Genomic DNA, 14,085 nt, shown 5'->3' with positions numbered 1-14,085 from the left:
ATCAGTAATAGGCTATCTGTCTTATCAGAATTTAACAATAGAATAGATTACAGGTCATCCAGCCTTTTATAACACACTCAGTTAACTTAGACAATTTAAATGCTTCATCTAGTTTTGATGAGATAAATAACAGGGTATTGACAGCGTAACAATGGAAACTAATCCAAGGGAAGCATGTATAGTGAAAAAAGCAGCAGTCCTAAAACTGACCCTTGATGGACCCCATAATTAGCTGGCATTAAACTGGAGGACTCACCATTTAAATCTACGAAATCTACGACAGGTAGGATCTAATCCATCTTAGTGCCTGTCCCTCAATGCCTGTCCCGATACCTGTGTAATTTTGTAAGCAATCTAGGATAATGTCATGATCTATAGTGTTAAATGCATCAATAAGTTCAAGTAGAACTAGTGAGATGCAGTCTTAGTCCGAAGGTAAGAACAAGTCATTTGTGACTTTAACAAGCTCTATGATGGGGCCTGACCTGTCCGAAACTCTTCAATTATATGTTCTCTAGTAAGCAGGAGCACAGTTGAACAGAAAAAACCTTAAACGGAAAGTTTATAATAGATCTATAATTATATAATTCATTAGGATCTAAATTGGGTTTATTAATAATAAGCTTAATAACCTGAAGTATTTAGGGATGTGACCAAAAGATAAAATGTGAACAAATAAGGAGTTAATAATATTGAGAAGAGGCTCACCAGCTGTATGTAACACTTCTTTCAGTAATTTAGATGGACTGGATCATGAGATGCTGTCACAGGTTGAACATCCACTAGTGTTTTTAGATATCTGATTTTTTGTTAATCTAGCCACTGTGATAAATAAGAACCTGGGATTGTTTTGATTTTTTTTTATCAGTTTGCTCAGGTGCTCAGCCCCAGCAGCTTTTAGAGCCTATAGCTGGACATACTGTCATTGTACACAATTCAAAAAAACCTTTTCCCAACTTTTTGCTCGAGGGTTGCTCTCTTGAGGGTGTGAATATGACTATTATTCCATGGTGCAAGTATTTTGTCTCTAACACTATTTAATCGGATGGAATTAACAGTGTCTATTGTGCTAGTGAAGATAGTTCCTATGCTGTTAGTCATTTCGTCTAGATCATTTGTGTTTAAGAGTATATTAAGAAATGGAGAGAGATCAGGCTCCGCAGGTTATTTGTGAATCTGTATTTAGTGATGGGAATAAAAGTTCTACCAAGTCGATAACGTGGTGAGACATGGTTAATTTGTTCTACAGGTAGTGTGTACAGTATGAGGTAATAGTCTGTGATGCCATCACTCTGAGGTAATACTATCTTTGTCAGTGACATCTACTCCATGTGTATACTTAAATCTAGCGTATGACTAAAATTATGTGTTGGTCTAGTGATGTTTTAAAGCATGAGTCTTAAAGCATCATTTGCACTGTCAACATGCATGTTGTGACAATTTCCTACAATCAACACTTTATCAAAATTAACGAATAGCTCTGAAAGAAAATCTGCAAATTATTTAAGAAAATCAACATAAGGCCCTGGGTCTTTAATTGCAGTATAGCCCATAAAAAAATACACTTGAGAAAGGTTAACATTACTAACCCATTCTATGTTTTTGAGGCTGACTTTGAGGTTGCCTCTCAATTTCTTTTTCTGGTTCCCTCTGGTTCCCATCTCTTCTCCAAAAATAACACAAAGACCAATATTTGCCCCTGAATCATGTATGTTTCTTCTTTTGAACTCTTCCTTGTTGTCGAAGATGGCATGTTTGGTCATTTGACCTAAGAAGCTGCAATACTTGAGAATAATGTTCAAACGATGAGCATTTGTGGAATGTTTATTAGCTAGGCATCAAGGCATGGCAGACAGACAGAGATAGGTTTCAACATAAAGTATTAGTAAGGTGTTTTCCCATTAGCCTTTCAGAACAGCGTCACTAAACACTGACATTGCTTCTACAAGTCTGTGGACTTGCATTAAACTGATAGACACCATTCTTCCAAAAGATTTTCTCTCAGATTTTGTGTTTTGATAAAGATGACATGCGATTGGAAACATGTCAGTCCAAAATCCTCCATAGTTTAATTGGTCTGAGATGTGGTGACTATGAAGTCACAGCATATGATGATCATTTTAATTCTCCTTACACCATTCAGTAAACCTTTGTGTCCTGTGAATGAGGGTGGGATCATCCTGGAAAAGACTACTCCTATTAGGATAGAAAAGTTTCACCTAGGTGATGAACATTGAAGAATGTTTTACTGACTTGCAGAGACTATTTCCTCTAAGGGGACAAGTAGGCCAAGACAATAAAAGCATGCCAGCATAAGTGATTATGTATCAGTTGCACCAACATTGAAAGTGAAAACAGATGCACCGTCCCCCAAAAAGGGAATGGTTTTGTAAGTGGAGGCATCAAGCGTCCTGACAATTTTGTGTATTTTTATGGTTTTTGTCACTACTTGTAGCAAAATGCAGTACCGGCAACACAATCAGGATGCACAGGTAATTCAGCTCCTCCAGGAAGGCACATTCATATGTGCTTTCGCAAGGAGGTGTGGTGTCTCTCATAGCACATTTTCAAGAATATGAAGGAGATACCGGTAGACGAACAGTTACACGGAAATTTTTTACTTTGATTTTTTATGTGCACTTTTGGTTTCCATTGACCAAGGTCACAAAATATTGTTCTCAATGAATTAAAAAATGAATACATTTTGTTCATTAAGATCCATTGTGTAATTTAACAGTTCCCTTAATTTTTCAGTATATACATACATATATATATCTTAGTCTCAAAGCACATTCTTTATTACTTGACCGATCACTACAATGGTTTCCATGCTCTTTGCACATTTTGTTTTATGTGCAGGGCAACTAAAAACTGGGTAAAAAGATCATATAGAATGATTTATAAAATATGATGTGTGTGCATGCAAGAGTACAGATTTCTTTAGTAAAGACTGACTTCTGGTGGGTGGAGATATTTTCCACCAACTCCAGATGTCTAAGATGCCTTTTTAATTGTAATATGCACAAACAAAGACGATGGGCAAATGCTTGTGCCATCTTTAGATAAAAGATGAATATGACGATACCCTGAAAAAAACAAGAGTAAAATCACTTCATTAATTCACTTAATTCCCTATTTATTCATTTCTAGCCCATTTTAATAAATTTTCTATTGGAATGATTCAAATGTGAAAGTCTTACCTGGTTGAATGCAGGAGAAAGGGAGTGCGTATTGCCCTATAAAATCATTCTTGGACGCCATGTCGTAGTCTTCCACAACAAAGCGTACTATTGCAAGCTCAGGTGTATGGACCACAAACTGTAATGTTTCATTCCAGTATGGGTTGAATCCTGTGCAAATGAGAGACACAGGAGGAAATTGATGCTGACACAATCTCTGACAGTCAAATCTAATCTAAATGTATACAAACAATAACAAAACAGCTAATTTCCCTTATGAACATATTTAATGTTCTTTAGATGGTATGAGTTTACCTTTTTACCCTTACCATTATTCTCAATGTGTTTGGTCTCCTGCTGGGTCTGGTCGAGAGATACACCATAGATCTCCACCCTTACCAACGGGTCTACAATAGACCACTCTTTTTTGCTTACTTTAGGAAGCTGTTGGCCACTTATTACCTAAAAGGAATGCACAGATTTTCTGTAAATAACATTTCTAGCAAATAACATTTTCAAAAAGTTCAGATTAATCTCAGATGTTAACATATAAACTTTAGTGAATTAGTAAGGGTTTCAATGCCTGGATGGTGAGGCTAAGAGGACAGTAATCCTTTCGGTTGTCGGGCAACTCTGGGTCAAAATGTTCACTATTCCGCAAGATCTCGGGTTTCAAAACGTATCCACAACAGTTGTTCTGACTGAACATCCCGTCATTAAGATCCATCTCCAGTCCTGCTGTTTGGACATTCAATGCCACTGTGGATCAGACATTAAAGTTGAAGGCAAATACGGTGCTCTTATACATTTCCAATTTAGTGCTCACTAATATAATTATATACACAGTAAAATCACAAATTTTCAGTTTACATCAACAAAGCTTACTCAATTTGTGCAGGGTGCTTTAGGATGGAGGTAACATGACAAGCTTTAATGTCAACTTTAAGAGATTCATTCCATTCATTCCACAACATCAAAAGTATCCACAAATATAAAAATCTGTTATTCTTTAAATAACAAATATGTGTGTTGTTATTAGAAAATAATTTACTTCAACCCACACAACACATAACATGTTTTATTTCTAACACGGCTGTATTATTGTTCAAGTTATTTCAATGCCTTCTGAATTTAGTATAAGGTCATACCAATTTGGCATCCCATATTCCACATTTCATGGGGGCAATAATTGGAAGAGTCTGTCCTCAGGCCACTAGGATACACTCTGCTTAGATGCCTTCTGTTATGCTGAATAAATTCAGCTCCTGGTGTAACAGACAGAAATGTTCATACGGTTTGCTGACTATTTGTTATCTTAGTATAACTCATTTATTATATTATACAGATAAATAACATTGATAAACAATGCCATTATGTCACATTAAGTCAAAGGGAAAAACAAAAAATTTTAGTTTTGTAATATTTTAATGGAAAGACTATTCCACGTACAAACAATAACAGAAATTTATGTAATTCACATTAAAGGAAGTCCAGGTTATTGCTTAAATTCACCACTAAACAACTAAAGTCATTACAATGGCAAGGGATGGAATATATTAGGCAGCAAGTTAAGTGTCAGTTTTCAAATTCTGAAGAAATTGTGAATTGTGATTACTTCTGCAAATAATCCAGAATACAATATGACTTGTGTTTAACTACATAATACATTGTGAATTGTGTTTAGCTCTGCAAATAATACATAATACAATATAACTTGTAGTTCTCCCACACCACCCCATTGCTAGGATTTCTCCACTGGCATCCGGGAGCTGCCTGCTTCAGATTTAACTGACTGATGCTTGTCTACGAACCCAAAGACCAGCACCCAGTTACCTCAAAGCACTTATAACACCACACACTACACCACACTTCCTCTGCACATCCAGCACAGATGATCCTACCATCTCTCAGGGTATAGGGAAGGTATGCATCAAGACTGTCCTGGCAATTAGACATTAAACAATGTCTAAAGACATAAATTTTTCTAAGGAACTTGAACCAGCACTTAAAAAAGTTCTGTCTGGTTTTCTTGCTGTATTACCTCCCAACAGAGTTTTTGACTGATGGTATTCTTAGCTAGTGACCTACTGACCCACACTTCAAAAGCACTTCTGTAAGTCACTCTGGATAAGGGCATCATTGTAAATGTAAATGAGAAGTCTAGACAACTGGGTCAGAGCAGGAGGTCCAGGGAAGGACAACCGGCAAACCAGTGACAGGTCATGGACATGTCTTGTTGATTCACATGGGAAATGAGTAGCTACTGAATCACAAATTAATGCTGGCTCTGTCAGACATGTGTCTACACACAGTGCATCACAATTTGCTGTGTATGGGGCTGGTAGCTTCAGAGCAGTCATGCTGACACAAGTCCTCTGCTGAGAGCACATCAGAACTGAACCCTGGAGCAATGGAAAAAAGGTGGCCTGACCTGTTCTGTTTTCTAACATCCTGTGGTTACCCATGGAAGCTGGGCTGAAGTATTATGCTCTGTTGGGAAAACTTTGACTTTGACACATACCACCTACCTAAGCACTGTTGTAGACCAAGTACACGTAATTTCAACAGACTTCCCTAACAGCCATTGTCTCTTTCAGCAGGATAATCAAAAATTGATTTCTTCAAAATTGTTCAGAAATAGTTTAAGGAACACAAAAAAGTTTAAGGTTGTGCATCTGGTGGATATGTCTGATTCATGGAGGCCCCACCTTGCAACTAACAGGACTGCTGCTGATATATTGGTGCCAGCTACCACAGCACACCTTCAGAAGTTTTGTGGTGGGTCAGAGCTTTTTTGGTAGCACAAAGTGGACTTCCACAAAAATGTAGGCATGTGGTTTGACATTATGGCTAATCGGTGTTCTGAGTGTAATGAGTTGAAGGCTACGATTACATTCTTAAACTAAAGAATATTTTGTAATCACACCAGATATTTAATTGTTACAAATAAAGATGAAATATCTGAATAATTATATAATTTTTTTTTATATAAAATGATAAAGTAGCACTGGCAAAGTTTATGCAGTTTTTAAACATTTTATGACCCTACCAGCTTCTTTGATAAGTTTGCGGGCCTTCGACTCAGAGAAGGAGGACATCTCATAAGGCTTGCTGTGGTTTCGTGAGTACTCAAAGCTCTTGAAATGAACATTCTTGCAGTATATGACAAGGTCTGAAAGCTCCTTGGATAGGTTTTCCTTTGATTTCTGATCAAAAACACACAACATTTCCACATTAAAATCAGTGCAGTCATGGCTCAGTAATTAAACTCCGCTTGCATTGTACAGTATACTGTTTCAGTTTTGGATACAAATGTCTTAATTATAAGTGTAAGTGTTATCTGGGGTTTGATACTCTTATAGGCACAGACAAATGTATATAGAAAATTAACCTACCATTTCAAATTTGGAGAGACTTTTGGAGAAAAATGGAAGACTATAGTGATTCAAGGTCAAAAATAAATCATTGGCCTGAAGGGTAAATTGACTTTTTAATAGTTTGATACTATATGTATATGGACATAAACCTATTCTAGGATACCAGTTCATTGCAGGACAGTATGTATTTTCACACCTGGGGCACTTCCATGTTTTGGAAAGTGATAGAAACTCATGTGAACACAAGGAGTACAACTATTGTAAAGCTGACTCTTCAATAGTATCATGAAATATTAAGCATTAATTTCTCCCTTTACCATATATAATGCTTAACTGTTTAATATTTCAGACTGTGTGACCAGTGTGTGGCTGCAGAGATATAATTAATATACATAACATTTTTACCCTTCCTGTATATTTACCTACCCTGCTCTCTGTGGCCTGATTGTCCTTGTCCACAGCTTTATCATCATCACTGCTTTCTAGATTGTCTGCATCTGAGCAATCCTCCAATTCTCCAGCCTTCTTTCCTTTTAACAGTATTTTGCCCTTAAGTTCCTGAAAACATTTGTATGACAACAGTTGTTCAGGGATATTACCAAAATACATATTTATTTATTTAAGAACTCTGGCTGAGAAGATTTTGGTGCCGGGACTCTCATAGGTGTAACTGCTTTCTAACTCAAAGTCTTTAAGTTGTCCATGTTGATGAAATACATGACGCGTTATGATACATTAAAACATGAATTCATTTTTAAAATTTTCAACACAAAGATCCTAATACTGATAGTGCACTCTTTGCCACCTTTTCCCATTTTGCTACCTGTTATTGTTATGTGGAACCTCATAGCTGTGATACGAATCTGCTTTAAAACAATTTGCGCTGTTTATTTATAAAATCTGTTTCAAATGAGTTAACACAGCAAGTATTCATGGCAGAAATTCATCAGTTCCAATGGTGATATTTTATACCACATTAGTGCATCACTACTGAAAATGATGTCACCAATGCCTGGACGAACTTAAATCAGATTTCCAAAAATAAGTAAAATACATTTCCCCAAGGTAACACAAATTGCTGAATCCTAGCTCACCTCTGGTGATGGCAGTACACTGGGCACCTTCCCATCTATTGTAGTCTTCAGCAGCATGTCACCAAGGATATTCTTTAAGAGCTCAGCCATGACTGTCTGTTGTTCAATGCTGCAGTGGTTTTCAATTGTCAGAATGAGTGGGTATTCTGATGCCTACAATTCAGTGGTTAAAAAAAAACTCATTAATCTAGCTTTTACAAATGTCAGAGCATATTCTTCATTTGTATGAATTCTCAAATCACCTCAAAGGCATATTTTGCTACTGTGGAGACAACATCTTTAAACAAAATCTTGGAAGTGAATGTGTGTCCATGATAAACAATGGGTTCTCCATTTGGGCCATCCCAGCAGTCTACCTCCACACAGCGACAGCCTCGTTTCAAAGCCCTACATGCAGGAAATTTAAGTGGAATTTAAAACTTTTAACCGAATCTTGCTATACAGTCATTGACTACTATAACAGAAACACATAAACTATACCTGCTCAGTCATGTAGACACAGGTCAAGAGCTTCAGATAATCAAACACCAGATCAATCACCAGAATGAGAAAAACATCCCTGGCAGGTCTCAATAACTATAGCATAGTTGATGGTGTCAGATGGACTTTGAGTATTTTTAAGCTCTTCTGGGATTTTCACACTTTATTGTTTACAAACACTGTTGGTAGAAACAGAGGAGAGGTCAGAGGAGAAAAGGGCAAATTGGTATGAGCTGACATAAATGCTGGGCCAAAATTATGGGAGCAGGTTTGCCAAAACTGTACAGTTATAAATCTTCAGCTGCCCAGTTTTGTCAAACCTATGCCGATATGTTGCCAAGTCATTGAGATCACATTTCCTCATCTGATGTTTGCTCTTGACCTGTATCTGCAGGATTTTATGGGTTGTCACACTGCCACATGACTGATTAATGTATAATTGCACAAATAAGCAGGAGTACAAGCATTCAGTAAGGATGTGTGAAAGTATAGCATGCCAATCTATTTACACTAAGTGTTGATACATTTCTTCACACAAGTTATTTAAACATAATCAGCAATCAGTAGTCCACTGTGTGTGAATAGAGGTATGTTTTACTTAATGTAAGCTTCCACACTGCTCCTCCCTGTCAGCTGGTCATCTAAAAGGTATGTGTTGTGTGAGGAGGAGATGAAGTAATGATTGAGAGGTTGTGTCATATCCTGATAAAGTCGCTGATGTTCTGTGCTGAAGATGGAACCTTCAGCTGAGATCAGGTACATCAGAAATCCATCAGCTGACATGATATGTTGGGTTTTAGCTGTACAGAATAAGAATGAAAAGACTTTCATGATACGTCTTATAAAAATCAATAAAGCACTTTAGCTAAATACATTACAAAGTGTGCTGGCTTACTGGAAGAGAAAAAATTACTACTGTTTACTCTTACCTCTCACATCAGGAAGTACTTAGCATTATGCATTATGCAGACTACAGATTTCAAATGTTATGCAAATGAGCTTCTGCTAACTCTTTTTAACTATTTGTTAGTTATTTTCTTTTTATTTCCTTATTTTCTTATTTTTTTTCTTAACAATTTCTTTCATTCACATTCATTTACATCATGCAAAAAAAAAAAAAAAAAAAAAAAAAAAAGCTAATTTAAGCAGATTAAAACTAGGATGTACTTGGTTGTCAGTACCAGAATCTGAGGGTTCATATAGCTGGATCAACTCAAGCGCATGTTCATAACTTGTCTCGCCCTCCAGCTGCTCCTCTCTCAGGAACTCCTCCAGGTCACAGTGGGAGAGTGCCTGTCCATTACTGGAGTATTCCTGGAATAACTCCAGAATTTCCTTCCTTTGTGTAAGCATCTTATAGAAATGGAGAAATTCTTCCGCATCCAGCATGCCAGTTTGGCTCATATCAGACATCTATATCAAGAGGAGTAAAGGAAAAATCACAAATAAGCATAACTGACCTTTTCATGGTATAATAACCTTGCAAAGTTCTGTAAGCATTTGTTAGGTTCATGGTAGATGAGTAGATTCTGCCAATCATGTGCTACAGTAAGTGTATTAAGAAATAGGGTTTGATTTCACTACAGGGAACTAATCCTGCCACTGAGGGGTTAATTCTCAGTGCTGGTCCCAAAAATGTGAAGGTTATGTCAGAGAGGGCATCCAGCGTAAAATATGTGCCAAACCAAATATGCAGACCAGATGATCTGCTGTGGCAACCCCAAACAAAGAGATGCCAAATGAAGAACAATATTCTTGTTTAATGCAAAATGCATGCCATATCTCCTCACCATGAAAAGAGAATGTGCATGGAGTTCATTCATATCTATGTTCATAAGTTTAAGAAGCTTTTGAACCTCCTTAAAGCTTATCCTTCCATCTTTGTTTTTGTCTGCTCTCATAAATAAATCAGAGACCCAGCTGAGTAGACAAATTGTTCAAGGAAAATAATCTTAGAATTTAAGAACCATGTTCATTCTAAAATATTTTTCCTCTGCTGAACATACCAAACAGAGATGAGTATTGGGTGTATATAAAAAGGATACTGATCGAGTTTTTCACATTCATCCATGTTCTGCAGGCTCTCAATAAGCATCTGCATACCCTGAATCCAAGCCTTAGCCTCTTCAGCTGATGAGGCTACAAGGTCTAAGTTCCCACGGCGGCCACGAAATACCAGCGTGAAGCAGCATTCTGGAGGGAATTCATCTGGCATACTGAGGAACACTTCGGACTGATGGCCCTCCCGTACTGCCTCCACATCCCCTACAGAAACTGAGGGAATAGCACATTTACATTTACTCCTTTGTTTGAGTAAATTTAGTTGAGGAGATGAAGGTTACTTCTCAAGCATCCAACAGTTGGAGCCTCGCAGGAATGAAAACTTACTTATCAGTAACCGAAAGCTATTGTTAAAACGAACGCTAAGTATTGCTTATAGCTGCATATTTAACCTCAGCAATAAAACATATATTGTTGTACCATGGTAGGTACCAGACAGTTCACAGTAAAATCAGAATGGGTTTTTACAATCACCAGTTTATATTACAGTTTGTTGGTTGGTCGGTTCATCTTTAACTGCCAACAATATATTAACACTGCTGTTCAGTTTCAGTGTTATAACTCTAAGCTCTCAACAATGATAATGAAATTTTACTGAGCCATTTAAATATTCTGTTTTCTTTGTTTGACAGATCTAGTAAGTAATACTTTACAAACATATTAAACTAGCAAACTGATAATATGTCTATAATACTAACTTGTCATTACTAATTGCCTTGATACAGTATACGTTACATGTTACAATTGTGAAATAAATTCAAACGCTTTGTATTAAGGTTCCCTTCATCAAGACTAATTATTACAATGCCTAACATTAACAAACAGCAAACTTTAGCATTAACTGTAAATAATATAAATTAGTCCCTATATATCCAGCAGCAAGCTATGATGGAGGTAAATGTGTCATGTTCTGTGAGTACCTACAGGTTGAATAAGAGTTTATAGTCCAGCTGGATTTGTACATGACAGTCTTGCAGTCGTCCTGCAGTTTGTACTGACGTTGTCCTTTCCATATGCGAGATGTTGCTTTTCTCAGGATACTTCCAGCCTTCATGATGTCAAGATTGGCATTACTCTGAAAACCTGTAAGTGTATTTGAAAAAATGTGTTCCCAAAGCAAAAAGGACACGTCACAGTACTTGGATAAATAATGCTAAAAGGGAGAGATAATGAATGGGATAGTGGTTGGTGGAACAACTTACAGTCTTTATGTAGACATTCCATTTCCCAAATATGAAGTATCTGTGGATATTAGCATAAATCATTAACTGTTATATTTAGAATGTAAATTCTGGGTCACACCTACAATGCAAACTTAAGTTAGTCTGACTTCATGGTTATTAGAAGGACACATAATCACAGCTTCAATCTATATTCAGTCTATCTAAACCCTCAGACTATGAAGAATATGACTAACCCTCAGATAGACATGAAGAATTCATGGAGAATGAGCATACGCCATATTCATTACAAAGAGTATGGTGTATGTTTACACCTTGGAGTCCTATTATTTTTCTTGTGATCTTTTTCTTATTCAAACAAAAGTGTATTTAATTATGTTAACATAACAGAATGAAACTGGTAAAATAAATATATACAGTAGTACAAAACACTCAACATGCCATGCAGAAATTTTCCAGTGTGATTAAAATTTTCCAAACATGCAGAAATTTTCCAGTGTGATTAAAATTTTCCAAACCAAGGATGTGTGCTGTGTCAACAGTTTTCGATGTCATCGTGTAGCGTATCTATGTACACTTCCTATGTATACCTAATGACCTCCATCTGCATCCCAACTGATTTTTTGGGAACAGAGTATGACTTTGCTTGAAGTGTTTTCAAATTGTGGCTGATTTTTGTATCCTTACAAATGGAAATTAAAGACAAACAGCAAAAAGTACTCACCTAATGGGAAAGCACCCTCTTGAAGCAGTTATGTGTTGATCTAAATAGAAAGCCAAATTTGAGTTGGAGACACAACAAGAACAACAAGAGCCTGTCTGAGTGCACAAACACCCATAAATGGAAAGCTGAACATGCTAAGTGTGCTCAGTGATGCTTCCTCTCACTGCAGTCTCTTTTCATCCCATCATCCCTCCTCCTTTTCCTTCACACTCCATGCTTACCACTCCCACTTTTCTTTTTTTGATTCATCACTGAGTCAGCAGTTTGTCCTCCTGTAACTGTTCATGGATTACTTCTGTTTTACTAACTATATATTTTAGAATTATAGTATGTATATATGTATAGTTTCCAGCTTTTGTCTTAATGATACAGCTTTAAATACATAAAGTTTAGTTCTGGTTGTTTACATTTATTATGGTAAGAAACTCCACTGACATCTAGTGGGTAAAGACTTTAAATCATGCCCTGGAACAATGCAAAAAATCAACATACAGTACATCAAAAATGGAAGTTAACCTGTGACCAGGTGGAAAACAAAGGCTTTTAATACTAATATGTTCTCCTTTTGACTAACTAACCAAATGTTCCTTCCTGATTTCTGCTTAGTTCTCACATGCTTCATATCCTATTCATGTCCCTAGAATTAGTAGATGTGCAGGCCTTAACATCTACAGTCCCCAAACCTTTAGTTTTACAGTCATACATGTAGTCATAAATGCCTTGTTGGATCTAATTCAGCCAAAATGTTTCTCAGTGCTGCAGCCAATAATAATCTCAACGCCTTAGCATCTGTTCAATCCAGAAACCTACATTACACATCATTACACTACATTACCTTACAGAACTGATGAAATGCTCCATGCTGACTGTGCTACATCAGATAAGTTGATAGAGCATAGATTTCCTAATAGACATGAAACAAGTGGTGTGTCAAGGAAAACACATTAGATATTGCTTGCCCAAACTATTCAGAAGACTGAAGGTCATCACAACTATATGTTTTAAACTAGCTGATCCAAAATGTACCTGCTGGACTTGTGTTCAACCTGCCTAAGTTCTCGCATACCACCCCGCTGCTGCGATCCCTCCACTGGCTTCCTGTAGCTGCATGCATCAGATTCAAAACACTGATGCTTGCCTACAAAGGCAAAAACAGACCAGCTCCCTATTACCTCAAAGCCCTCATCACTCCTCGCACTGCACCTTGCACCCTCAGATCTAGCAGCACTGCTCGACTATTTCCAACATTTGTCAGGGTAAGAGGCAAGTATACTACAAGACTCCTTTCTGTTCTGGCACCAAGGTGGTAGAAAGAACTTCCCCTAGATGTCCGGACAGCTGAGTCACTGGCTATTTTGACGGTTGAAGACCTACTTATTCATGAAACACTTCAACTAGCACTTCCTTCCCTGTCTGTTTCATATATGTTTACAAAAACAAAAACAAAAACAACACCAAAAAAACTTTGAACAATGTTTAAGACTCATGGTACCTTAAGTATGTAACCTATATGATAGGGTTGGATAGTATCCAATGATAGAAACTTAAGCACTTCTGTACGTTGCTCTGGATAAGGGCATCTGCCAAATGCTGTAAATGTATATGGATGAGGGATGTGGAAGCTCAGTGATTAAGGTGTTGGACTACTGATTGGAAGGCCATGGGTACAAATCCCAGGTCCACCAAGCTGCCACTTCTGGGCCCCTGAGCAAGGCCCTTAACCCCTCAGTTGTATAAATAAAAATGTAAGTCTTTCTGGATAAGGGTGTCTAGTAAATGTAATACCCATCAGAGCAATAGACACCATTAATCACAGGGGAAACTTTACAGTTTAGCTAGCACACATTTTTTTTATTTCTATAATAAACATGGATTGAAATAAATAAATTAAATCTAAATGTGCTGTTGTATTTTTGCACTTATATCCATATTCTTTTGTCTTATAATATATACTACAATAGGTCTTCACAGAACATTTGCACACATTTA

General features: G+C 37.0%; 1 protein-coding gene across 1 annotated transcript; it reads right to left on the bottom strand.

Annotated features, from left to right (window-relative positions):
• Nucleotides 1–2,978: 2,978 nt before the first annotated feature.
• plcd4b (phospholipase C, delta 4b) lies at nt 2,979–12,425 on the bottom strand. Its single transcript, XM_027164130.2, has 16 exons — nt 12,097–12,425; nt 11,394–11,433; nt 11,116–11,274; nt 10,176–10,404; nt 9,921–10,050; nt 9,312–9,543; nt 8,729–8,930; nt 7,893–8,037; nt 7,651–7,803; nt 6,983–7,114; nt 6,229–6,385; nt 4,328–4,444; nt 3,763–3,938; nt 3,509–3,641; nt 3,201–3,350; nt 2,979–3,086 (listed from the first exon to the last, which is right to left on the bottom strand). The coding sequence occupies exons 2-16, from the start codon at nt 11,413–11,415 to the stop codon at nt 2,995–2,997; spliced, it is 2,229 nt and encodes a 742-aa protein (XP_027019931.2). The 5' UTR covers nt 11,416–11,433; nt 12,097–12,425; the 3' UTR covers nt 2,979–2,994.
• Nucleotides 12,426–14,085: the final 1,660 nt, after the last annotated feature.

This window comes from Tachysurus fulvidraco, chromosome 6 (assembly GCF_022655615.1).
Source record: "Tachysurus fulvidraco isolate hzauxx_2018 chromosome 6, HZAU_PFXX_2.0, whole genome shotgun sequence".
In the NCBI taxonomy this organism is placed as follows: Eukaryota; Metazoa; Chordata; class Actinopteri; order Siluriformes; family Bagridae; genus Tachysurus; species Tachysurus fulvidraco.
The sequence above is the reverse complement of the archived record's forward strand: the minus strand, read 5'-3'. Positions and strand labels throughout refer to the sequence as shown.